Genomic DNA, 25,390 nt, shown 5'->3' on the forward strand with positions numbered 1-25,390 from the left:
TCTCCTATTGCCCGGGGGCCCCATGAGTTGTCAGTCTGCCCCTGGGCGCCACCCACGTGACGGAGCTGACCAATTTGAATGCTCTAAAACGTTTCTCCTGAAGGACGTTTTGGACGTGTAAGTTCACCTTACAGATGTTTCAGTAAAGGTGAACTTGCCCTTTAAATAGCAGAAAATGTTTTGGTCATAAAGTGGGTGAAACCTTCCTGGATCTGAGATGGATATATAACAAGGGTCCTAGTAACGATGAGGCAGTAAGTATGACGGCTCAGATTCACCAATCCAGCCTTCTTCAGGAACCTGACTACAGTAAACTGAAATCTGATTGGATACTATAGGTGCCTGCATTTGGGCACGCCATCCTTGCTCTTGGCTTGACTTTATTCACCAATCAGTCTGTTTGCAGCGAGATAGCCGGCATTGCCACGGTGGTTTTAGACGTGAACGTCACATTGTATTTGGCAGACAACGGTTTGTTGACTTTACAGCTAGCTGACATTTGAACTAATCTGGAAAGCTTCCCCTTGGGCCTACTATGATACAGAAAAACACTATATCCAAACCATGATCTGCACTCGCAATCTACAATGACGGAGGGGGAGATGCAACCTGTAGCAGACCTGTGTTAGCGATAAGCTCTGAGCCCGGAATTTGGTGTTTCTCATGATAAAAGTGACACTAAACTCTGCGGGGGGAAAAAAAAAAGGACTATGTATTCTTATATTCTTAACTCAGAAAAGTCCCTTCTATTGCCTCCTCCAAATCTCCAAACTCCTTTTGCTTGCTGCTTCTGCATTGATCCAAGTTCTTCTCTTGCTCCCTCTTGAGATGGACTATGGCAGGGGCCAGTTTACCGTTCTTAAGGCTTTAGAGGGGGGTTGGACTGTGCCTATGGTTCAAGAAAGGTTGACCGCACTCCCAGGTATGAAGCAGTGATGATTACTTTAGTCTAGTTAAACATCCATCAAGATACATCGTAAGATATCACAAGACCTCTATGCAGGCATTTACGCATTTCACAAATCAAGGTTTGCGTAGTCAGTGGCCAGTGGGAGTAGAAAATGCTTCGGCGTCAGTGCCCCAGCTTTCGGTTTTAACCGCTTCCTGACCGGCGCACGACGATGTACGTTGGCAGAATGGCACGGACAGGCAAATGGGCATACAGGTAAATCCCTTTGAATTTGCCGCCTCGCCATCACGTGCGCGCCGGCAGCGCCGCGTGAGCGCTGGTCGGGACCTCCGTGAGTCTGATCGCGATCGTCTCATGGGGAGGAAGAACAGGGAGATGCTGATGTACACAGAATCTCCCCATTCTGCCGAGCAACAAGTGACACTGATCTTTGCTCCCTGTGATTGGAGCAGAGGTCAGTGATCTGTAAAACACAACCACGCCCCCCCACAGTTAGCAACACGCCCCTAGGACACACTTAACCCCTCCCCGCTCCCTAGTGGTTAACCCCTTCACTGCTAGCGTCATTTACACAGGAATCAATGCATCAATGCATTCTGCCTAGCAACAAGTAACACTGATCTCTGCTTCATGTGATTGGAGCAGAGACCAGTGTTCACTAACACAAAGCCCAGCCCCCCACAGCTAGTAACATGTCCCTAGGAACACTTAACCCCTACACTGCCACCCCCGGTTAACCCCTTCACTGCCAGCGCCATTTACACAGGAATCAATGCATTTATATAGCACTGATTGCTGTATAAATGACAATGGTCCCAAAAATGTGTCAAAAATGTCCGATGTGTCCGCCATAATGTAGCAGTCACAATAAAAATCACTGATCGCCGCCATTACTAGTAAAAAAAAATTATTAATAAAAATGCCATAAAACTATCCCCTATTTTGTAAACGCTATAACTTTTGGCGCAAACCAATCAATAATAATAATTGCGATTTTTATTACCAAAAATATGTAGAAGAATACGTATCGGCCTAAACTGAGGAAAAAAAAGTTTTTTTATATATTTTTTGGGGATATTTATTATAGCAAAAAGTATAAAATAATGTGTTTTTTTCAAAATTGCTGCTCTTTTTTTGTTTATAGCGCAAAAAATAAAAACCGCAGGGGTGATCAAATACCACCAAAAGAAAGCTCTATTTGTGGGAAAAAAAGGAAGTCAATTTTGTTTGGGAGCCACGTCGCATGACCGCGCAATTGTCAGTTAAAGCGACGCAGTGCCGAATCGCAAAAAGTGGTCTGGTCTTTGACCAGCAAAATGGTCCGGGGCTGAAGTGGTTAAAGTCATAAAGAGATAGAGGAACAGATAATAGGAAATAGACAAGCTAAGAACACTTATAGGCGAGTGGAAAGTTACGGAGAATAGGTAGAGAATACTTGGGATTGTACTATGCGTGTTAGGTTTTGTTGTTGTATCTATATGTATGGCTCTGTGCCCTCTTTAATATATATATATATATATATATATATATATGTATGTATATGTTTTGTAATGATAAAAATTGGATATAAGTAAAGAATAAAAAAAATAAAACAGAAAGTAAAAAAAAAAAAAAACTGTATTTTTTTCCAAATTGACATTTTTTTTTGTTTTTGTTTATAGCGCAAAAAATAAAAACCGCAGAAGTGATCAAATACCACCAAAAGAAATCATTATTTATGGTAAAAAAAAATTACATAAATTTTATTTCTGTACAATGCCGCATGACCGCGCAATTGTCAGTTAAAGTAACGCAGTGCCGTATCGCAAAAAACGGCCTGGTCATAATGAGGGGGGGGGGGGGGTAAATCTTCTGGAGGTCAAGTTGTTAACTAAATAGAAATCTCTTTATGGTGGGCCTGTAATTATATCTCAGCATTGGTTTCGGCATTAGGTAGCCTTCAGCACCTCGGACAGCGAACCTGCTTTAAAGAATACTTAAACCCCAACAATCAACTTCTCGCACTTGCTCCCGTTTGGTCTGTTAAATTTACCATCGGAAGCATTTTATTATATTTGAGTGAGAAGTACAAAAAAAATCACCTGTTGATCCTGTCACAAATTCTGAGCCCAGTGCTTCCTTTCTGTGTGTTCTTAAAGAGGAAGTAAAGGCACTTTTTTTTTTTTTTTTTTAAATACAACCTGCAAGGCAAAGGCATAATGAGCTAGTATGCATAGCATACTAGCTCATTATGAATAACTTACCTGAGAACTAAGCCCCCGAAGCGGTCCTCCGTCTTCATCTTCGCCGCTGCCATGTATCCCGGAGTGACTTCCAGGTCTCGCTGCTCTGGCGCTATATATCTATATATATATCTATAGATATATATATATATATATATATATATATATATATATATATATATATATATATATATATATATATATATATGGGTGTGAATGGGAAGATTTTGTGGAGGGTTTGGGGGTCCCTGTACCACCAGGTGAGGAGTTGCAAGTTTTTCTCCTGGGTGTATCAGGATACTGAGGATTTGTGAGTAAAGTAGTATGACTTTTGCCAGTCAATCGGCTGAAGCTCCTTCTCCAGATCCGCGGACCATTTAGTCCTATTTTAGTCTTCTGCAAGTGTTGTAGTTTTAGTCGAGTTTAGTCGACTAAATCTCCAGTACATTTTAGTCGACTAAAACTCATTTTAGTTGATTAAAATCGAATGGGTGTAGTTAAATTGTAATGCATTAGTTAAGCATTTCTCTACAATTTCCAAACTCATTATAAACTTCTGCTGGAGTGAAAAATCTAAATATTTTGTTATTAAAGGTTCGTTTTGAACATGCACTACAGACACAGATTTAGTAGTTATATAATGTCTTTATTTAAGTAAAACCATTTCGTCAAGAATATTGCTGTTTTGACAAAGGAGTTACGTAAAAATACCAAAAAAAACCCCCCAAAAAAAGAACTCTTTGCGTGACTGTCATGCCAACAATAAGACCTGAGACCATTCATGTGTGGGGTTGGTTCTCAGCCAAGGGAGTGGTGGGCCCACTCACAATTTTGCCTAAGAACACAGCCATGAATAAATGGTACAAGAACATCCTCAGGCTCCGAGAACAACTTCTCCTAACCATCTAAGAACAGTTTGGTGATGAACAGCAACGCCTTTTCCAGCATGATGGAGCTCCTTACCATAAGGTAAAAGTGATAACTAAGTTGTTTGGGGACCAAAAAAATGAAATTTTGGGTCCATGGCCAGGAAACTACCCAGACCTTAATCCCTTTGAGAACTTGTGGTGGACCGGTGGTCATGGTCAATCCGACCTCAAGAGGCTGGTGAGTGAACCAAAAGAAAATCCACAAATTCTGACAATCCTCAAGCATTGATTATGCAACAATGGGCAGTGCTACTGCCAATGCTGGTACCAGATCAGTCAGCAATCAGGAGGATGTGGCGCTGATGAAGTTGATTGACAATGACAACATGCCATGATGCCAGGCAAAGGGCGCACTGCAGCAGAGGTCTTGAAAAAGAAGGGTCAACATGAGTCAACACTGCAAATATTGATTCTTTCCAAAAACGTAATGTACCGTATTTATCGGCTTATAACACGCACCTTTTCCCCCTGAAAATAGGGGGAAAGTCACGGGTGCGTGTTATACACCGACAGCGTACCTCAGAGGGGAAGGAGGGGGACGAATGCCGCCAGAAGTCACTGAGCTGTCACCTCCTCTCCACTCTGCTCTCTGCTCGGCTCTATCTCGGCTCGCCACCGGCATTGGACCAGTGTTCTCTCTATCACAGGAGCTGGTCCAATGCTGATGGCGGAGACAGGACTGTGTATGTGACTGCCGACTGAGAGCCAAGTAAGAAGATGACGGCTTGTGATTGCCTGCGAGGATAGATGGTGAGCTGCATTGATGGGGGAGATGGGCACAGACCAGGCTACAGATATGCACAGATCAGGCTGCAGATGGGCACATATTAGGCTGCACTGAAGCTGCAGATAGGCACAGATTAGGCTGCATTAAGGCTGCAGATGGCCACTAATCAGGCTGCACTGAAGATGCAGATGGGCACATATTAGGCTGCATTGAGGCTGCAGATGGGCACAGATTAGGCTGCACTGAAGCTGCAGATGGGCACAAATTAGGCTGCATTGAGGCTGCAGATGGACACAGATTAGGCTGCACTGAAGCTGCAGATGGGCACAGATTAGGCTGCATTGAGGCTGCAAATGGGCACAGATTAGGCTGCACTGAAGCTACAGATGGACACAGATTAGGCTGCACTGAAGCAGCAGATGGGCACAGATTAGGCTGCATTGAGGCTGCAGATTGGCACAGATTAGGCTGCATTGAGGCTGCAAATGGGCACAGATTAGGCAGCACTGAAGCTGCAGATGGGCACAGATTAGGCTGCACTGAAGCTGCAGATGGGCACAGATTAGGCTGCATTGAGGCTGCAGATGGGCACATATTAGGCTGCACTGAAGCTACAGATGGACACAGATTAAGCTGCACTGAAGCAGCAGATGGGCACAGATTAGGCTGCATTGAGGCTGCAGATTGGCACAGATTAGGCTGCATTGAGGCTGCAGATGGGCACAGATTAGGCTGCACTGAAGATGCAGATGGGCACATATTAGGCTGCATTGAGGCTGCAGATGGGCAAAGATTAGGCTGCACTGAAGCTGCAGATGGGCACAGATTAAGCTGCACTGAAGCTGCAGATGGGCACAGATTAGGCTGCATTGAAGCTGCAGATGGGCACAGATTAGGCTGCATTGAGGCTGCAGATGGGCAAAGATTAGGCTGCACTGAAACTGCAGATGGGCACAGATTAAGCTGCACTGAAGCTGCAGATGGGCACAGATTAGGCTGCATTGAAGCTGCAGATGGGCACAGATTAGGCTGCATTGAAGCTGCAGATGGGCACAGATTAGGCTGCATTGAGGCTGCAGATGGGCAAAGATTAGGCTGCACTGAAGCTGCAGATGGTCACAGATTAGGCTGCATTGAGGCTGCAGATGGGCACTAATCAGGCTGCATTGATGCACACTGACCATTATTTTGCTTCAAAGTGGTTTATTTAAAAAAAAAAAAAGTTTTTTTTCCCTGAAACTTCCCCGTTAAATTGTGTGTGTGTTATACGTTGGTGCGTGTTATACGCCAATAAATACATTAATTGTCAATAAAAGCATTTGACATTGACACTTTGGGAATGCTTTACCAGACACAATGATCTGACACAAATGTCATATCATGTATACCAGATACATCTAACACAAAAAAATCTAAAAACACTGAAGCAGCACTGGCAGACATTGTCAAAATGAATATAGCTGTACATGTACATGGCCAAGTACAGCACTCACAGACAGCAGCACTCTGCACAGGCACTGTTACTGCCAGTCTGGCACAGGCACAGCATAATAAACCAATACTTGAGGGTAATGCTTATTTCTACAATAAGAATAAGTTTACTGTCAGTTTATTATTTCAACAGTTCTAATTCTCAGATACATTCAAAGAAAAGGTGCACAGTCTGCAATAATGCCATTAGTGTGTGGATTTACTGGATTAGAACAGTCACCACTTTTTATAAACTCCTCTCTCTCTCAGCATTCGCAATGACAATAATAAAGGTTAATATAACACTAAAAGACTACTGGGGCAGGACCCCGGCGTAAGGTCCGTCCATTACCATTACTGATGTATTTTTCTTTTTCATTAGTGTGATATTTACCTATATTGTCAAATTTGTCAATGCTAAGAGAGAGAGTACAAGACAAGTTGATAAAAAGTGGTGGTTGTTGTTATTGCTCCACATACTAATGGCATTTCTAGCCTGAGCCCCTCAGCCTGTGCATTTTTCCTATGAATTTAATTGACAATTCAAACCGTTGAATTATTGATTCTTCAACAAGCACAACCCACAAGTATAATGCCGCGGACTGGAATACGTCAGACAATTCGATCGTGTGTGGGCTCCAGCGGACTTTTTTCTCCCCAAAAGTCAGACGGACCTAGAAATAAAACATGTTTCAAATCTGCCCGACGGACTCAGCTTTCTAGCGTTCGTCTGTGTGCTGGTCCGACGGACCAAATACGAAGCAAGGGCAGCTATTGGCTACTGGCTATTGAACTTCCTTGTTTAGTCCCGTTTACGTCATCATGTTCAAAACGAATGGACTTGTGAAAGGACTTAGTCTGGTCGTGTGTCGCCAAGTCTATTCGTTCAAAAAGTCAGTCGGACCTCCTCCGAAAGTCCGTCGGTCCTAGTACGTCGAAAAGTCCGGTCGCGTGTACGCGGCATTAGGTATGCTTCTTATGCCTCGTGCACACTATCAAACAATCTGGTGGAAAAGTCCGGCGTGTGTGGGCTCCGGCGGACTTTTTTTACCCAAACTAACTAAGGCGGACTAAGAAAGTAGTTTTGCACTGCAATCTGTCCGCCGGACTCACATTTCGGCAGACAATCCGGCCGTGTGTGTGCCAGTCCGCCGTACTTTTGAAATGAACAGACTTTTCCCACGCGGAGAAAAGTCCGCTCATTTTGAGCGCGTCTCCAGGTAGCCAGGGCCAGTGAAGGAGGCGTCGCTGGCCCTGTCACCTGGTATGGACCTAAAGGGGAATCCCTACGCCAAAAAATCGGCGTGGGGGTCCCCCCAGGTCCATATCAGACCCTTATCCGAGCACGCTACCCGGCCGGCCAGGAAAGGGGGTGGGGACGAGCGAGCGCCCCCCTCCTGAGCCGTACCAGGCCGTGTGCCCTCAACATGGGGGGGTGCCTTGGGGAAGGGGGGAGCCACGTGGCCCCCCCACCTCAAAGCACCTTATCCCCATGTTGATGAGGACAAGGGCCTCTTTCCGACAACCCTGGCCGTTGGTTGTCGGGGTCTGCGGGCAGGGGGCTTATCGGAATCCGGGAGCCCCCTTTAATAAGCCCTCCACCCTATGTGTACTGATGTGCAAAAGCTCTTCCTTATATTTTCTGATCTGCTGCTCTATGCTGTTTGGGGAGATCCTCTGCCTGCATCTTCCGCGACATTTAAAAAGAAACCGAAAGACTGGCTGCTTAGATGCCGGTGCTTCTTCCATTTCTTGCCATAGTTCTTCCACCACATCATCTTCTTCAGACACAATTCCACATGTTGTGTGTGTGGCAATGTGGATTTTCTTGCAGCATACTCCTCTGCCTTTTTAATATTTCCTGAATATTCTCATCCGCCACATCAACAAGGGTTTCACAGACGATAGGGTTGATAAAACAAGCAGCTGCTGCAAGCGGAGAGAACATTTCATCAGTTGGATCTAAGAATGAAGCAAAACACTGGTTCACACTCCCTTTCATTCTCTGTGCAATTGTGGCAAGGTCTTGGTAGGTAGTGTTCTGTTTAAAGTCCTCATGATGACTGAGCAGATCCAAGAGGGCAGGGACAGTCAGGGACATGGACACGGTGTCACTCTGGAGGGTTTTAGTATGTTCTGCAAAAAAGGCAACAGTAGGTCGTGCAATGATGTGAGCTTTAGCCATTCACTAGGGAGCAAGCTGTCGCATTCCATGTTGTTTGCGATTTGGCAAACTGACTCTTTCAGTTTGAGGAGTGTTTTGCGATCATGTTGAATGTACTTGACCAACGTGTGAGGCAGTCATTTAAAAGAATAAGGCCGCAATGTTCCAATAGCTTCTGTGTTGCAATTGAAGACTTGCGAAAGAGGTTCACTATTGATCTTGCTTTATCCAGTATTCTCTTCACACTTGCCTCCTTATGCACCATGTGGACCACAAGTTGCAAGGTATGCACCACACATGGTGTCTGGTCCATTTTGATCTGTTGGTACCTAACAGGTAATAGGCATAAAGTATAGAAAAGGTTTCTGTTCCATTTTGTTATTTTAACATATAACATCTTATGGGAATACTTTTACAGTACACAATACTACAAATAAAGTGGAAAAATAACAAATGTGCACCCCGTAGAGTAGATAGCGCCTCCATATCAATGGCTCATCACAGATCATCAATTTCGGTCTCAGCCTCAGAGTCAATTTCCATCATGGGGCAGTCTTCCCCACTTGAGCTGGGTGGTTCTTCTTCTGCTGCTGTGGTTTGTTTAAATGCTGCCACCATATTGCTCCCGTTATCTGTTATCACTGTAACTCATGGTGTGAGTCAGTGGGGTTTCACCCATGTTCCTTTTCAAAAAGGATTTGGCCTTGAGTACTGTCAAGGGCCAGGTGTTGGCCCTGGCGGTTTTCTTTCAAGCCTCCCCCTGGCACGTACCTTCATTCAGGGAGTGTGACATGTGGTTCCACCAGTGCGATCTACCTTGCTACTGTGGGACTTAAATCTGGTACTTTCGGTTCTACAGAAGCCTCTGTTTGAAAATATTTGAGAGTTGTGTCGGAGGGTGTCTGAGTTGATGGCGCTATCCTGTCGCATGACCTACCTGGTGATTCATAAGGGCAAGGTGCGGCTTTGTCCTTGTCCTTCATTCTTTCCAAAGGTTGTCTCTGATTTCCATTTAAATGAAGACTTGTTGCCTTCTCTGTGTCCCATGCCGCAACATTTTCAATTAGGGGTGTACTCACTTTTGTTGCCAGCGGTTTAGACATCAATGGCTGTGTGTTGAGTTATTTTGAGGGGACAGAAAATTTACACTGTTATAAAAGCTGTACACTAATATTTACAAAAATGTGAGGGGTGTACTCACTTTTGTGATATACCGTATATATTGAGGTGGTTAAAGGAGGGAAGGGGGTGGTTTACCCAAAAATATATTTCCTCATCTCAGAAGGTTGTACAGTATGAACCCCACTCTATCCTCCCGACTGCTGATAGTCACTTTGAGAGGGGATAGCTACAAGGGATAAAAACTACTCTTCTGATCGTTCCAGAAACAGATTTAGCCCATTGTGCAGACGTCATTTTCCTGGGAATATTTCAAAGCCTGGAAGGCGGTGGGAGTTCAGCGATGTGTGGTCTCCTGTCTGGAAACCAACGAGTATTAAATGTGAGAATGAGAAGATGAGGAGTGGGAGCAATGTGATGAGTTTGGTTTGAGGAACTGTGACTACACACACTTGGACTTAATGTGAGAATTAGCTGAATGATTAACACGTTTCTGAAAATGAGAATGGAGAGATTCTGATCTGTAAAAATTAGACCAGTTAGATTGCTAGAGATATTTTACTGCAGTGTAAAATCCCTTGCGTTTGTTTTTTTTATTTTTTTTTATAAAGAGCTAAAAACAGTAAAAACTGGGAGAAAGAAAATATGTTCTTGGCAATCTGAGAAGACTCCATTGAGACATACAGTAAATTTATTCTGGGGATATATACTAGTGCCCCCCAAAATGCCCTGCTCTTAGTGGGAGCATGCACAACAGACTTGTTTACATTGCTCCATCGCTGACAGATCAAAGCTATCTATCATCCATCACTGTTGTCTTCTCCCAGGTTCCTGTCATTCCTCTTTGGCCATTGGGTAACAAATAACCATATAACTCTTCCACCTGTATACTAATCTGCCCTGTAACCCCAACCCTAAGGGCTCATTTAGACTTTCCGTTTGTGGTCATTAAAAAAGTGTGGCTGAGCTACATTTTTAGCATCCCCTTAAACTGGAAAGACTACAGACGGGGGTGTTCACAATGCTTTGCTGCATGTCTGCAGCAAAAACTATCACCCCTGTTGTGTCCAATGGACAGTACTGCCACCGAATTTTACACATTCATGCCACAAATGCCTAGAAACTGTTAACATTGCGGACCATTAGTGCAACATTTATGAGATTAAAACAGGAAGTGATGAGGTGTCAAAAGACCTCCTTACCGCCTGTCAAATGCCTCTGAAGAGCGGTCTGAACACAGATCACTAACCTCCCCTGTAATCCTAAACCTAACCTCCCCTGTAATCCTAACCCTAACCTTCCCTGTAATCCTAACCCTAACCTCCCCTGTAATCCTAACCCTAACCTCCCCTGTATTCCTAACCCTAACGTCCCCTGTAATCCTAACCCCAACCTCCCCTGTAATCCTAACCCTAACCTTCCCTGTAATCCTAACCCTAACCTCCCCTGTAATCCCAACCCTAACCTCCCCTGTAATCCTAACGCTAACCTACCCTGTAATCCTAACACTAACCTTCCCTGTAATCCTAATGCTAACCTACCCTGTAATCCTAACCCTAACCCTCCCTGTAATCCTAACCCTAACTTTCCCTGTAATCCTAACCCTAACCTTCCCTGTAATCCTAACCCTAACCTTCCCTGTAATCCTAACACTAACCTTCCCTGTAATCCTAACCCTAACCTCCCCTGTAATCCTAACCCTAACCTTCCCTGTAATCCTAACCCTAACCTTCCCTGTAATCCTAACGCTAACCTACCCTGTAATCCTAACACTAACCTTCCCTGTAATCCTAATGCTAACCTACCCTGTAATCCTAACCTTAACCTTCCCTGTAATCCTAACGTTAACCTACCCTGTAATCCTAACACTAACCTTCCCTGTAATCCTAATGCTAACCTACCCTGTAAACCTAGGACTACCCTTTCCTGTCACCGCACCAGCAAATCTTGATTGTAATACTGACCATAACCTTACATGTAATCCTCCCTAACTCTCCCTGTACCCTAACACTAAACATCCCTCTAATACTAACAGTAACCCTCCTTGTAACTCTCCCTAACCATAACTCTCCTTATAACACCCACACTAAACCTTTCTTCAGTATTAACAATAATCCTCTGTGTAACCCTCATTAACACTACCCCTTACTGTAACCCCACCATAGAAACTGTTTGCTACGTCCTCCAGCCTCCCTGAGTCACTCAGCCCTGACCCATATTTAGCTCATGCCTGGATCTCAGCCAGGCCACATTTTTCTACACTACAGTTTACTCTACAAAAAGACTATCTACATCTAGCACACTAGAGTGTGCTACATAACATATATATACTTCAACAGTGATTTGTCTCTTTAACACCATGCGCTAAAAAGAGTGTTCAGCCAATATGTCCCAACAGCTGCCTTCAGGGTAGTGGAGTGCCACAGTAAATAACATTATGTGGCCACATGGGACTGCTGACCCCTCCATATTATATTTCTTTTGTCTTATAATGTTCTTTTTTTATTATTATTTAATTTAACCTTATCACATTTGTTCTTTTTACTATAGGAATTTTGAACATTAACTGCTGTCTCTTTTTAGATTTCAAGGCAATAAACAGACCAGGCAGTGGACAGACCAGGCAGTGGACAGACCAGGCAGTGGATAGACCAGGCAGTGGATAGACCAGGCAGTGGATAGACCAGATAGTGGATAGACCAGTCAGTGGACAGATCTGGCAGTGGACAGACCAGGCAGTGGACAGACCAGGCAGTGGATAGACCAGGCAGTGGATAGATCAGGCAGTGGATAGACCAGGCAGTGGATAGACCAGGCAGTGGATAGGCCAGGCAGTGGTCAGACCTGGCAGTGGACAGACCAGACAGTGGATAGACCAGGCAGTGGACAGAACAGGTAGTGGACAGACCAGGCAGTGGATAGACCAGGCAGTGGACAGACCGGGCAGTGGATAGACTCAGCAATGGACAGACCAGGTAGTGGATAGACCAGGCAGTGGACAGACCAGGCAGTGGATAGACCAGGCAGTGGACAGACCGGGCAGTTGATAGACTCGGCAATGGACAGACCAGGCAGTGGATAGACCAGGCAGTGGACAGACCAGGCAGTGGATATACCAGGTAGTGGACAGACCAGGTAGTGGATAGACCAGGCAGTGGATAGACCAGGCAGTAGACATGTGCATTTGTTTTCGTCCGAATGCATTTTCGTCCGAATTTCAGGTATTTTAATTTTCGTTTTGACAAACGATAACGAAAGCACAGAATCCGAAACGAAAGATCCGACATAAATAAATGCTTTATTTTCATTTTCGTTGTTACAACAGTTCGATATAGTATAGGAGATTCGACTTGACTCTGAAAATAACAATCTGTGTCTATAGAACCTGTGGTCGAATCTGCCTATCCTTACCTCTATTAGTCCAAGATTATATAGAGAAAAGATTCGACAGAGAGAAAATATTCGACATAGAGAGAAAAGGTTCCACAGAGAGAAAAGATTCTGGAATTGGGTGGGGGAAGTAAAATAAAAATAATGATGATGATGAATGTTATTGGCTGATTGTAACCAGAGAGGAGGAGCAGTAAAATAGCTAGAACTAAGTACACACGTACAGCCAACTTACTTTCACTTACGATTGCTAAAAGAGAGAGACACACACACTGAATCATTTCAGAAGACAGTCAATCTTAGTTGGTCCGTTTGAATTGTCACTTGTCAGAGAACCCGAATTATTATTAAGCACAGCAGCAGAACAATGGTGAAGCAAGCTACAGTTCAACTTAGCTTTTTCCTAATAATCTGCTGCTATTGTGTTAGTGTGAGAACCTTATAGTGATACTAGTGTTTCTCCTAGTGTTGTTGTGATAGCCTCAGAGGCTGCCTGTGTTGTGGGGGGGGGGGGGGGGGGGGAATTATTATTATAGAATCTTGTTATCTGTCTGATCAGTGATTGCTGTCACCAGTCCACCAGTTTCTGTTTGAACGAATATATAATATATATACAGAAACACTTGTAGATGGCCCAGGAACGTCCTCGAATGCCTCCATGTCGCTCTCACAATGGGTTGCCGCCATATTTTTTATTATCACTCACTCACATCTGACAACTGACACTGTGAGACTTAGACCATTCATTCAACATGAACGATGGAGATTCGACAAAGCAACGGAAAACACACACGTTTATAATAATATTCCACAGAGCATCGAAACTGTACGACGCTGCAATCATACATTTCCAGAGTCAAATGCTCTGCCTATAGGCTATATAGAGTTTAGCTGCTCCATCTAATCTTCTTTATATATTCGACAGACGCCATAAGACTTCAAAGACAGATTTGACCGTAATTCATGTGGATTTTTGGACGAATGCAATTTTTGAACGAAAAACTAAATAAATAAAAATTAATTTCGGGAGTAACTAAATAAATTTATTTTTCGGACGAAAATGAAATTCTGAAATGAAATATTTCACTCTGCACATGTCTACCAGGCAGTGGACAGACCAGTCAGTGGATAGACCAGGCAGTGGACAGACCAGGTAGTGGATAGACCAGGCAGTGGACCGACCAGGCAGTGTACAGACTGGGCAGTGGACCGACCGGGCAGTGGACACACCGGGCAGTGGACAGACCAGGCAGTGGACAAACCAGGCAGTGGACAGTTCAGGCAGTGGACAGACCAGGCAGTGGATGACCTGAAGCTCTGAGGGCAATAAATCCACACTACTAAGGCCCCTTTCCAATGCCAGGTAGCTGATGCCACCAGATTCCTGTGGCAAGAATCTTGCTGTTGATATGCATTCAGCAGCTGTGATTCAAACTAACTGCAGCCAGGACCAGGACTTGACTATTTTGCGCACTAGGCAGGACTAACTTTGCCACACCCACACATCCCCGGGGAGGGTGGGTGGGTTGGTGGTAGTCTTGCCTACGGTGTGGACACTGGGGAGGGGGGTTGGCTTGGTGGTAGTCTTGCCTACGGGGCGCGGGTGCTGATTGTCAGAGTGGGTTCACTGGGGCAGCATAACTTCTCCATCCTGAGACATGGTGTCCGCCTCCCCCAGCTGTCCTCCGACACCCGGGAGCTGGCTTGGTGTCACCCTCCTCACAGGCTGAGCTTCTACTGACCTCCTCCGCAGCAACCGTGACTGATGTCCTCCACGGCCGCTGCTTTCTCTGGATTGGTCAGCACTGGCAGAGAGTCAGTCAGTGCCCCAGCCCTGTGTAGGGTGGCGGACTTCAGCCCCTTGTGTTCCCGGGCAGGCTAGTAGGGAAGTCAGCGGCCATGGAAGTGCCCCCTAGGCAGCAGTGCGCCCTAGGTGGCTGCCTAGTTACCCTAGTGGCAGCGCCAGCCCTGACTGTGACCACTGTTAGCCCCCCATTAGTTTAAATAACCTGGTCATTCCAGCAACAAGAATCCGCCGATTGGATTGCAGTGATCGCAGCTACCCAGCCATGTAATGGGCCTTAGACAACCAAATTAATTCTTCTCACTGCATAGCCTGTAAGCTGCGATAACAATGAGTACATCTTTTTATCTGAGATTAGCTGTCCTTGACTGGAAATGTCACAGAGGGTACAGGGTCAGTGTCTACGGAAACCTCTGCATATTAGATTTGAGTTATCCTCCATGCTCACAGATTTTCCATGTTTAACCACTTCAGCCCCCGGACCATTTTGCTGGCCAAAGACCAGACCACTTTTTGCGATTCGGCACTGCGTCGCTTTAACTGACAATTGCGCGGTCGTGCGACGTGGCTCCCAAACAAAATTGACGTCCTTTTTTTCCCACAAATAGAGCTTTCTTTTGGTGGTATTTGATCACCCCTGCGGTTTTTACCATCATTGTGATCAATGCAAGGAATAGTATCCTATCATTTGTCTCAATGAGAAAAATAGTACCCCATCATTGGTATCAGCGAGAGGAATAGTGCCCTATCATTAATATCAATGGGGGAATAGTGCCCCATAGTTGGTATCAGTGAGAGGAATAGTGCCCCATCACTGGTATTAGTGAGAGGAATTGTGCCCCATCATTGGTATCAGTGAGGTGAATAGTGCCCCATCATTGGTATCAGTGGAAGGAATAGTGCCCCATCACTGGTATCAGTGAGAGGAATAGTGCCCCATCATTGGTATCAGTGAGATGAATAGTGCCCCATCATTGGTATCAGTGGAAAGAATAGTGCCCCATTAATGGTATCAGTGAGAGGAATAGTGCCCCATCATTGGCATTAGTGAAGGAATTGTGCCCCATCATTGGTATTAGTGGAAGGAATAGTGCCTCATTAATGGTATCAGTGAGAGGAATACTGCCCCATCATTGGTATCAGTGAAGGAATTGTGCCCCATCATTGGTATCAGGGAGAGGAATAGTGCCCCATCATTGGTATCAGGGAGAGGAATAGTGCCCCATCATTGGTATCAGTGAGAAGAATAGTGCCCCACCATTGGTATCAGTGAGAGGAATAGTGTCCCATCATTGGTATCAGTGGGATGAATAGTGCCCCATTGTTAGTATCAGTGGAAATAAAAATGCCCCGCCATTGGTATCGATGGAAGGAATGCTGCCTTATTGTTCTTGAATTTGGAAGGAATAGTGCCCCAGGGCAGCATAAAGGCAAGCAAATGGTCCCATCTGGCCCACGGGCTGCAGTTTAAAGACCCCTGCCATTGACAACCCCCCACATCCTTACCCCCCCCCCCCCCCATAGAGTTTCATTCCACCCCCAGGTCCCATAGCAGTGCAAGGTGTACTATGGCTATTGTTAAGCCACTGAGCCAATCAATACACATAAATATGAGACTCAAGAGTAAAGAAAACATTACGCTGAATGTGACGATAAACAAACAAAGAAAAGTGCAATTATAACAAATATTTACTGGCAAATCCTGAAAAAATAATGACTGCATTATGTGCCCCATGTGTGATGTATAGACATTTATGCTGAATCCATACATCCACTTCATATTTAAATTCTGACTTTATCCCAGAGCCTTTTTTTTTTTTTTACTCTTTTTTTTTTTCCCTGGATTGGCTTCAATTCACCAAATCGTTCTAGCTGGCGAAATGAGAACAGAAAAATAAAGCTATTGAAACATAAATAGTGTAATTACACAGCTTCCTGCTTCCAAACATTTCTTGCAGGTGTTATTGTCTGATACAGTAATAGAAGGAATTCATGTCGCAGAATTTAAATGTGATGCATGTAGTCTTTTGTGCGCACGAGCTTCTGCTCCTCAGGAGGCTCTCGCTGAAGTATGTTCAGGTGACAATGGCGCCAGATCCGCTGAGTCTAAAGCACCTCCTATATGTGGATGAGGATTAGTACATGACACCGGAGCCTTCCCAGCCTCCCCAATTCATGTCACTTGTTGTAAGGAATGAGATTTCTTTAACATATCCTTAGACGTGTACAGCTGGTCGCGTTGCGGCTTTGTATCAGTGAGGTGATAGGAAGTGTAAGAATCTGTGCGGGTTGATCAGAAGTACCTGGACTCTCCTGGGGCAGGAGGCTGCTTGTAGCTGTTACTGCTGAGGCATTTCAAACTTTAGCTTTAAACAAGGTTAATACTTAACTTTAACCTTAATCCCAGTGGAACAAGCAATGTGCTACTCAATGGATGGACCCACTCTCACTCAATGGTCCCACTCTCACTCAATGGTCCCACTCACACTCAATGGTCCCACTCTCACTCAATGGTCCCACTCACACTCAATGGACCCACTCTCACTCAATGGTCCCACTCACACTCAATGGTCCCACTCACACTCAATGGCCCCACTCACACTCAATGGTCCCATTCACACTCAATGGTCCCACTCTCACTCAATTGTCCCACTCACACTCAATGGCCCCACTTTCACTCAATGGTCCCACTCTCACTTAATGGTCCCACTCACACTCAATGGTCCCACTCTCACTCAATGGTCCCACTCTCACTCAATGGTCCCACTCTCACTCAATGGTTCCATTATCATTCAATGGCCCCACTCTCACTCAATGGTCCCACTCTCACTCAATGGTCCCACTCTCACTCAATGGTCCCACTATCATTCAATGGCCCCACTCTTACTCAACGGTCCCACTCTTACTCAATGGTCCGACTCACACTCAATGGTCCCACTCTCTCTCAATGGTCCGACTCACACTCAATGGTCCCACTCACATTCAATGGTCCCACTGACACTCAATGGTCCCACTCACACTCAATGGTCCCACTCACATTCAATGGTCCCACTGACACTCAATGGTCCCACTCACACTCAATGGTCCCATTCACACTCAATGGTCCCACTCACACTCAATGGCCCCACTCCCACTCAATGGCCCCACTCTCACTCAATGGTCCCACTCTCACTCAATGGTCCCACTATCATTCAATGGCCCCACTCTTACTCAATGGTCCCACTCTCTCTCAATGGTCCCATTCACACTCAATGGTCCCACTCACACTCAATGGTCCCACTCACACTCAATGGCCCCACTCACACTCGATGGCCCCACTCTCACTCAATGGCCCCACTCTCACTCAATGGTCCCACTCTCACTCAATGGTCCCACTATCATTCAATGGCCCCACTCTTACTCAATGGTCCCACTCTTACTCAATGGTCCTATTCTCTCTCAATGGTCCCACTCTCTCTCAATGGTCCCACTCACACTCAATGGTCCCATTCACATTCAATGGTCCCACTGACACTCAATGGTCCCATTCACACTCAATGGTCCCACTCACACTTAATGGCCCCACTCACACTCAATGGTCCCACTCACACTCAATGGCCCCACTCACACTCAATGGCCCCACTCTCACTCAATGGTCCCACTCTTACTCAATAGTCCCACTATCATTCAATGGCCCCACTCTTACTCAATGGTCCCACTCTTACTCAAGGGTCCCACTCTCTCTCAATGGTCCCACTCACACTCAATGGTCCCAATTCACATTCAATAGTCCCACTGACACTCAATGGTCCCATTCACACTCAATGGTCCCATTCACACTCAATGGTCCCACTCACACTCAATGGCCCCACTCTCACTCAATGGTCCCACTCTCACTCAATGGTCCCACTATCATTCAATGGCCCCACTCTTACTCAATGGTCCCACTCTTAATCAATGGTCCCACTCTCTCTCAATGGTCCCATTCACACTCAATGGTCCCACCCTCACTCAATGGTCCCACTCTCACTCAATGGTCCCACTCACACTCAATGGTCTCATTCACACTTAATGGCCCCGCTCTCACTCAATGGTCCCGCTCTCACTCAATGGTCCCGCTCTCACTCAATGGTCCCGCTCTCACTGAATGGACCCACTCTCACTCAATGGACCCACTCTCACTCAATGGACCCACTCACACTCAATGGACCCACTCACACTCAATGGTCCCATTCACATTCAATGGTCCCACTGACACTCAATGGTCCCATTCACACTCAATGGTCCCACTCACACTCAATGGCCCCACTCACACTCAATGGTCCCACTCACACTCAGTGGCCCCACTCACACTCAATGGCCCCACTCTCACTCAATGGTCCCACTCTTACTCAATAGTCCCACTATCATTCAATGGCCCCACTCTTACTCAATGGTCCCACTCTCTCTCAATGGTCCCATTCACACTCAATGGTCCCACTCACACTCAATGGTCCCACTCACACTCAATGGCCCCACTCACACTCGATGGCCCCACTCTCACTCAATGGCCCCACTCTCACTCAATGGTCCCACTCTCACTCAATGGTCCCACTATCATTCAATGGCCCCACTCTTACTCAATGGTCCCACTCTTACTCAATGGTCCTATTCTCTCTCAATGGTCCCACTCTCTCTCAATGGTCCCACTCACACTCAATGGTCCCATTCACATTCAATGGTCCCACTGACACTCAATGGTCCCATTCACACTCAATGGTCCCACTCACACTTAATGGCCCCACTCACACTCAATGGTCCCACTCACACTCAATGGCCCCACTCACACTCAATGGCCCCACTCTCACTCAATGGTCCCACTCTTACTCAATAGTCCCACTATCATTCAATGGCCCCACTCTTACTCAATGGTCCCACTCTTACTCAAGGGTCCCACTCTCTCTCAATGGTCCCACTCACACTCAATGGTCCCAATTCACATTCAATAGTCCCACAGACACTCAATGGTCCCATTCACACTCAATGGTCCCATTCACACTCAATGGTCCCACTCACACTCAATGGCCCCACTCTCACTCAATGGTCCCACTCTCACTCAATGGTCCCACTATCATTCAATGGCCCCACTCTTACTCAATGGTCCCACTCTTACTCAATGGTCCCACTCTCTCTCAATGGTCCCATTCACACTCAATGGTCCCACCCTCACTCAATGGTCCCACTCTCACTCAATGGTCCCACTCACACTCAATGGTCTCATTCACACTTAATGGCCCCGCTCTCACTCAATGGTCCCGCTCTCACTCAATGGTCCCGCTCTCACTCAATGGTCCCGCTCTCACTGAATGGACCCACTCTCACTCAATGGACCCACTCTCACTCAATGGACCCACTCACACTCAATGGACCCACTCACACTCAATGGTCCCATTCACATTCAATGGTCCCACTGACACTCAATGGTCCCATTCACACTCAATGGTCCCACTCACACTCAATGGCCCCACTCACACTCAATGGTCCCACTCACACTCAGTGGCCCCACTCACACTCAATGGCCCCACTCTCACTCAATGGTCCCACTCTTACTCAATAGTCCCACTATCATTCAATGGCCCCACTCTTACTCAATGGTCCCACTCTTACTCAAGGGTCCCACTCTCTCTCAATGGTCCCACTCACACTCAATGGTCCCATTCACATTCAATGGTCCCACTGACACTCAATGGTCCCATTCACACTCAATGGTCCCATTCACACTCAATGGTCCCACTCACACTCAATGGCCCCACTCTCACTCAATGGTCCCACTCTCACTCAATGGTCCCACTATCATTCAATGGCCCCACTCTTACTCAATGGTCCCACTCTTACTCAATGGTCCCACTCTCTCTCAATGGTCCCATTCACACTCAATGGTCCCACCCTCACTCAATGGTCCCACTCTCACTCAATGGTCCCACTCACACTCAATGGTCTCATTCACACTCAATGGCCCCGCTCTCACTCAATGGTCCCGCTCTCACTCAATGGTCCCGCTCTCACTCAATGGTCCCGCTCTCACTGAATGGACCCACTCTCACTCAATGGACCCACTCTCACTCAATGGACCCACTCACACTCAATGGGCCCACTCACACTCAATGGTCCCATTCACACTCAATGGTCCCACTCACACTCAATGGTCCCACTCACACTCAATGGTCCCACTCATACCGTCTCTCTATGTAACTGCACACGGTCGGAGATTTCCACAAACAAATCCGTCGGATTTTGCCCGTCGGATTTTGTCCGTCGGATCTTGTCCGAAACTGTTGCATACACACGGTCGGACAAAGTTGGCGAAAAAATACGATCTTTCAAAACGTGATGACGCAATTTCGTTACGATGGGACTACATTCAGGTTAGTAGCCAATAGCTTTTATGTAGGAATTTGATCTGAGCATGCGTGGCACTTGGTCCGATCAAAATTCTCTACACATGATCGGAGTATGTCCGATCAGCCCAGTTGGTCGGGAAATATTTCCAACATGTTGGAAAATTGGGTCCGACGGATATTCCGACAGAATCAGTCCGATGCATACCACACACAGTCGGATTATCCGACGACACGATCCGATAGGACACATTCCGACGGATTCTCCGACCGTGTGTACAAGGGCTAACACTATCCTTAACTTGTCTTGCATACACACGGTCACACAAAGTTGTCGGAAAATCTGATCGTTGAGAACACGGTGACGTACAAAATATACGACGGGACTACGTAGAGGCCAGTAGTCGCCTCCAAAATTTTTCTGAGAATGTGCGTCACTTTGTGCGTCGGAATTCTCTACACAAGATCGGAAAAAGTCCAATCGGATTTTATTCTCGTGAAATTTTAGATTTAGCTCTCAAACTTTTTCCGTCGGAAATTCTGAGAAAAGGTCCGATAAAGCCCACACAGGATTGGATTTTTCGACAACATAATCCAATCTGATTTTTACCATCGGAATTTCCGAAAATGTGTATGGGGCATAAGGGGGCTATTTATATAAAAATGTAGCTGTGTGAATGTCTCAGGGATTCACGCAGCTGGAACAATGTGCTTCTAGTCTTGTATAGCAGTATCCTTTACACTCACTACTCTTTCTCTAACCCAGGGGTCTCCAAACTTTGTAAACAAAAGGCGTTAGTAGGAGGAATAGTTCCTCATCATTGGTGTCAGTGGGAGGAATACTGTACCTTATCAGTGTGAAAAATAGTGTCCTAAGGGCCGGATAGAGGCAAGCAAAGGGCTGCATTGGACCACAGCTTGGAGACCACTGCTCTAACCCAACACTAACCTTTCCAGTAACCCTATTATTCACATTTCTCCCTCTATCCCTATTGCCTAACACTATACTTAACAATAACCTTTCCAGTAATCTCAACCCTATTCTTCATGCATTCTTCACAATTCTACACATTCCCAACAATAATCTTCCCATAACTTAACCCATTACTTATCACTAACCCTTCCTCTATCCCTAACACTATCCTTCACGCTAACCCTTCCTCTATGATCCCGAACAGTAATTTCCCTGTAACGATACCCCGTCTCTCATACAAACCCTTCCTTTATTCCTAAAACTATCTCCAACAGTAACTTTTCCTCTAATCTAACTCTAATCCCTCATACTAACCCTTCCTCAATCTCTGTCACTTCTCTATAACCTAACATCATTCCTAAACTTAACCTTCCTTATAGCCTACAATTAACTCTTCCTCTATCCCTAACCCTAAGGCCGCGTACACACGCGCGGACTGTTCGCCCAACTTTGTCCGTCCAACAGTTTCGGCAAACAGTCCGCTCAAACTTAGCATGGACGGACATGGCCACACACGACGGACGAACAGTTTGCTGAAACCGTGCGCGATGACGTTTCGGCACGCACGACGGATCGAAAATTTCGACGTCCAATACACTGCAATGCAACCATCCGACGTGGAAATCCTTTCTGAGCATGCGCGAGACTTAGTTGGCCGAACAAGCCTACACACGAGCGAACAGTCCGCTGAAACCTTGTTTCAGCGGACAGTTTTTCGGAATTTCCGTAAGACCTTGTTCGGCCAACTGTCCGCTGAAACTGTCCGCTGAAGCCCCACACACGAGCGGACTGTCCGCCCAAACACTGTTCAGCGGACAAGGTTGGGCGAACAGTCCGCCCGTGTGTACGCGGCCTATCCCTCACACTAACCCTTCCTCTATCCCTAACCCTATCCCTCACACTAACCCTTCCTCTATCCCTAACCCTATCCCTCACACTAACCCTTCCTCTATCCCTAACCCTATCCCTCACACTAACCCTTCCTCTATCCCTAACCCTATCCCTCACACTAATCCTTCATATATCCCTAACCCTATCCTTCACACTAATCTTTCATATATCCCTAACCCTATCCTTCACACTAACCCTTCCTCTATCCCTAACCCTATCCCTCACACTAACCCTTCCTCTATCCCTAACCCTATCCCTCACACTAACCCTTCCTCTATCCCTAACCCTATCCCTCACACTAACCCTTCCTCTATCCCTAACCCTATCCTTCACACTAATCCTTCATATATCCCTAACCCTATCCCTCACACTAATCCTTCATATATCCCTAACCCTATCCTTCACACTAATCTTTCATATATCCCTAACCCTATCCTTCACACTAACCCTTCCTCTATCCCTAACCCTATCCCTCACACTAACCCTTCCTCTATCCCTAACCCTATCCCTCACACTAACCCTTCCTCTATCCCTAACCCTATCCCTCACACTAACCCTTCCTCTATCCCTAACCCTATCCCTCACACTAACCCTTCCTCTATCCCTAACCCTATCCCTCACACTAACCCTTCCTCTATCCCTAACCCTATCCTTCACACTAATCCTTCATATATCCCTAACCCTATCCCTCACACTAAGGGCCGGTTCACACTGCAGGCGCGGCGAGGCGTCTCCGACTTGCCTCGCCGCGACCTGCGGGGACCTCAGCGGCGACTTGCAGAGGACTTCTGTATAGAAGTCAATGCAAGTCGCCCCCGAAGTCGCCCAGAAGTAGTACAGGAACCTTTTTTCTGAGTCGGAGCGACTCGAGTCACTCCTCTCAGAACGGTTCCATTGTACAGAACGGGGGCGACTTGCGGGAGCGAGGCGAGGCGAGTCGTGTCGCCTCGCATCGCCCGCTGTGTGAACCGGCCCTAACCCTTTCTCTATCCCTAACCCTATCCTTCACACTAACCCTTCCTCTATCCCTAACACTATTCTTCACACTAATCCTTCATATATCCCTAACCCTATCCTTCACACTAATCCTTCATATATCCCTAACCCTATCCCTCACACTAACCCTTTCTCTATCCCTAACCCTATCCCTCACACTAACCCTTCCTCTATCCCTAACCTAATCCTTCACATTAATCCTTCCTAAATGCCTAACACTATCCCTCACACTAATCCATCCTCAATCCCTAACACTGTCCTCACTAGCCCTTCCTCTATCACTAACCCTATCCCTCACACTAATCCTTCCTCAATGCTTAACCTTATCCCTGACACTAACCCTTCCGCTATCCCTAACACTGTCCCTCACCCTAACTCCCCCTCAATCCCTAACATTATCCATCACATTAACCCTTTCCCAATCCCTAACCCTGTCCCTCACATTAACCTTTCCTCAATCCCTAACCCTATCCCTCACACTGGAGCTGTCGGACAATGAAGCATCTGGGGGAAGCTGTACTGTTAGCCCACACGGTCGGAAATTCAGACGGAAACGGTCCGATCGGATTATATTGTCGAAAAATCAGACTTTTTCCGTCGGTAATTCTGGCGGAAAAAATTTGAGCGCAGGATCTCAAATTTTCCGACAACAAAATCTGATCAGACTTTTTGCGATCGTTTGTAGAGAATTCTAACCGGACAAAGTGCCACGCATGCTCAGATCAAAGTACGAGAGCAAAGCTATTGGCTACTAGCCTGAAAGTAGTCCCGTTGGAACGAACGAACATCATCACGTTCCGAACGATCTGATTTTCCAACAACTTTGTCCGACCGTGTGTATGCAACACCAGTTTCGGACAAAATCCGACGGAAAAAATCAGACGGATTTTGTGGTCAGGAATTTCCGACCGTGTGTACAAGGGCTTAGAGCAGAGTGAAGATTGCATACCTAGGAGCATCAGACTCCACACCCCTGCCTGCCCCCGTGTGTATAAAAATTACAGGGTCACTTTAATTCTGTAACAATGCTTTAACGCTTTAACCACTTGCCGACCAGCGCACAACGATGTACGTCGACAGAATGGCACGGGCAGGCAAATGGGCGTCCCGACCAGCGGGGGTCCCGCTGGTCGGGACCCCCGTGAGTCCGGACGCGGGACCCGCGGACTCGATCGCCGCGGGCATCCCCGCGATCGTCTCACGGAGCGGCCGAATGGAGAAGTGCCATTGTAAACAACATTTCTCCATTCTGCCTAGCAACTAGTGACGCTGATCTCTGCTCCATGTGATTGGAGCAGAGATCAGTGTTCACTAAATGAAAGCCCAACCCCCCCACAGTTAGTAACACGCCCCTAGGAACACTTAACCCCTACACTGCCACCCACTGGTTAACCCCTTCACTGCCAGTGTCATTTACACAGGAATCACTGCATTTATAT

The 25,390-nt window shown here is 46.2% G+C and overlaps 1 protein-coding gene across 1 annotated transcript in view; it reads left to right on the forward strand.

The window, feature by feature from the left end:
• The first annotated feature begins 260 nt into the window (after nucleotides 1-260).
• Nucleotides 261-25,390, forward strand: part of LOC143943406 (uncharacterized) — a 60,043-nt gene continuing 34,913 nt past the window's right edge. Inside the window, 3 exon segments of the mRNA XM_077465134.1 lie at nucleotides 261-309; nucleotides 22,877-23,655; nucleotides 23,879-24,472. Of these exon segments, the coding sequence (XP_077321260.1) occupies nucleotides 261-309; nucleotides 22,877-23,655; nucleotides 23,879-24,472 (1,422 nt within the window).

The sequence above is a fragment of the Lithobates pipiens genome, unplaced genomic scaffold, assembly GCF_037356315.1.
Source record: "Lithobates pipiens isolate NorthernLeopardFrog02 unplaced genomic scaffold, aLitPip1_a1.2 Scaffold_30, whole genome shotgun sequence".
Lineage (NCBI taxonomy): Eukaryota > Metazoa > Chordata > Amphibia > Anura > Ranidae > Lithobates > Lithobates pipiens.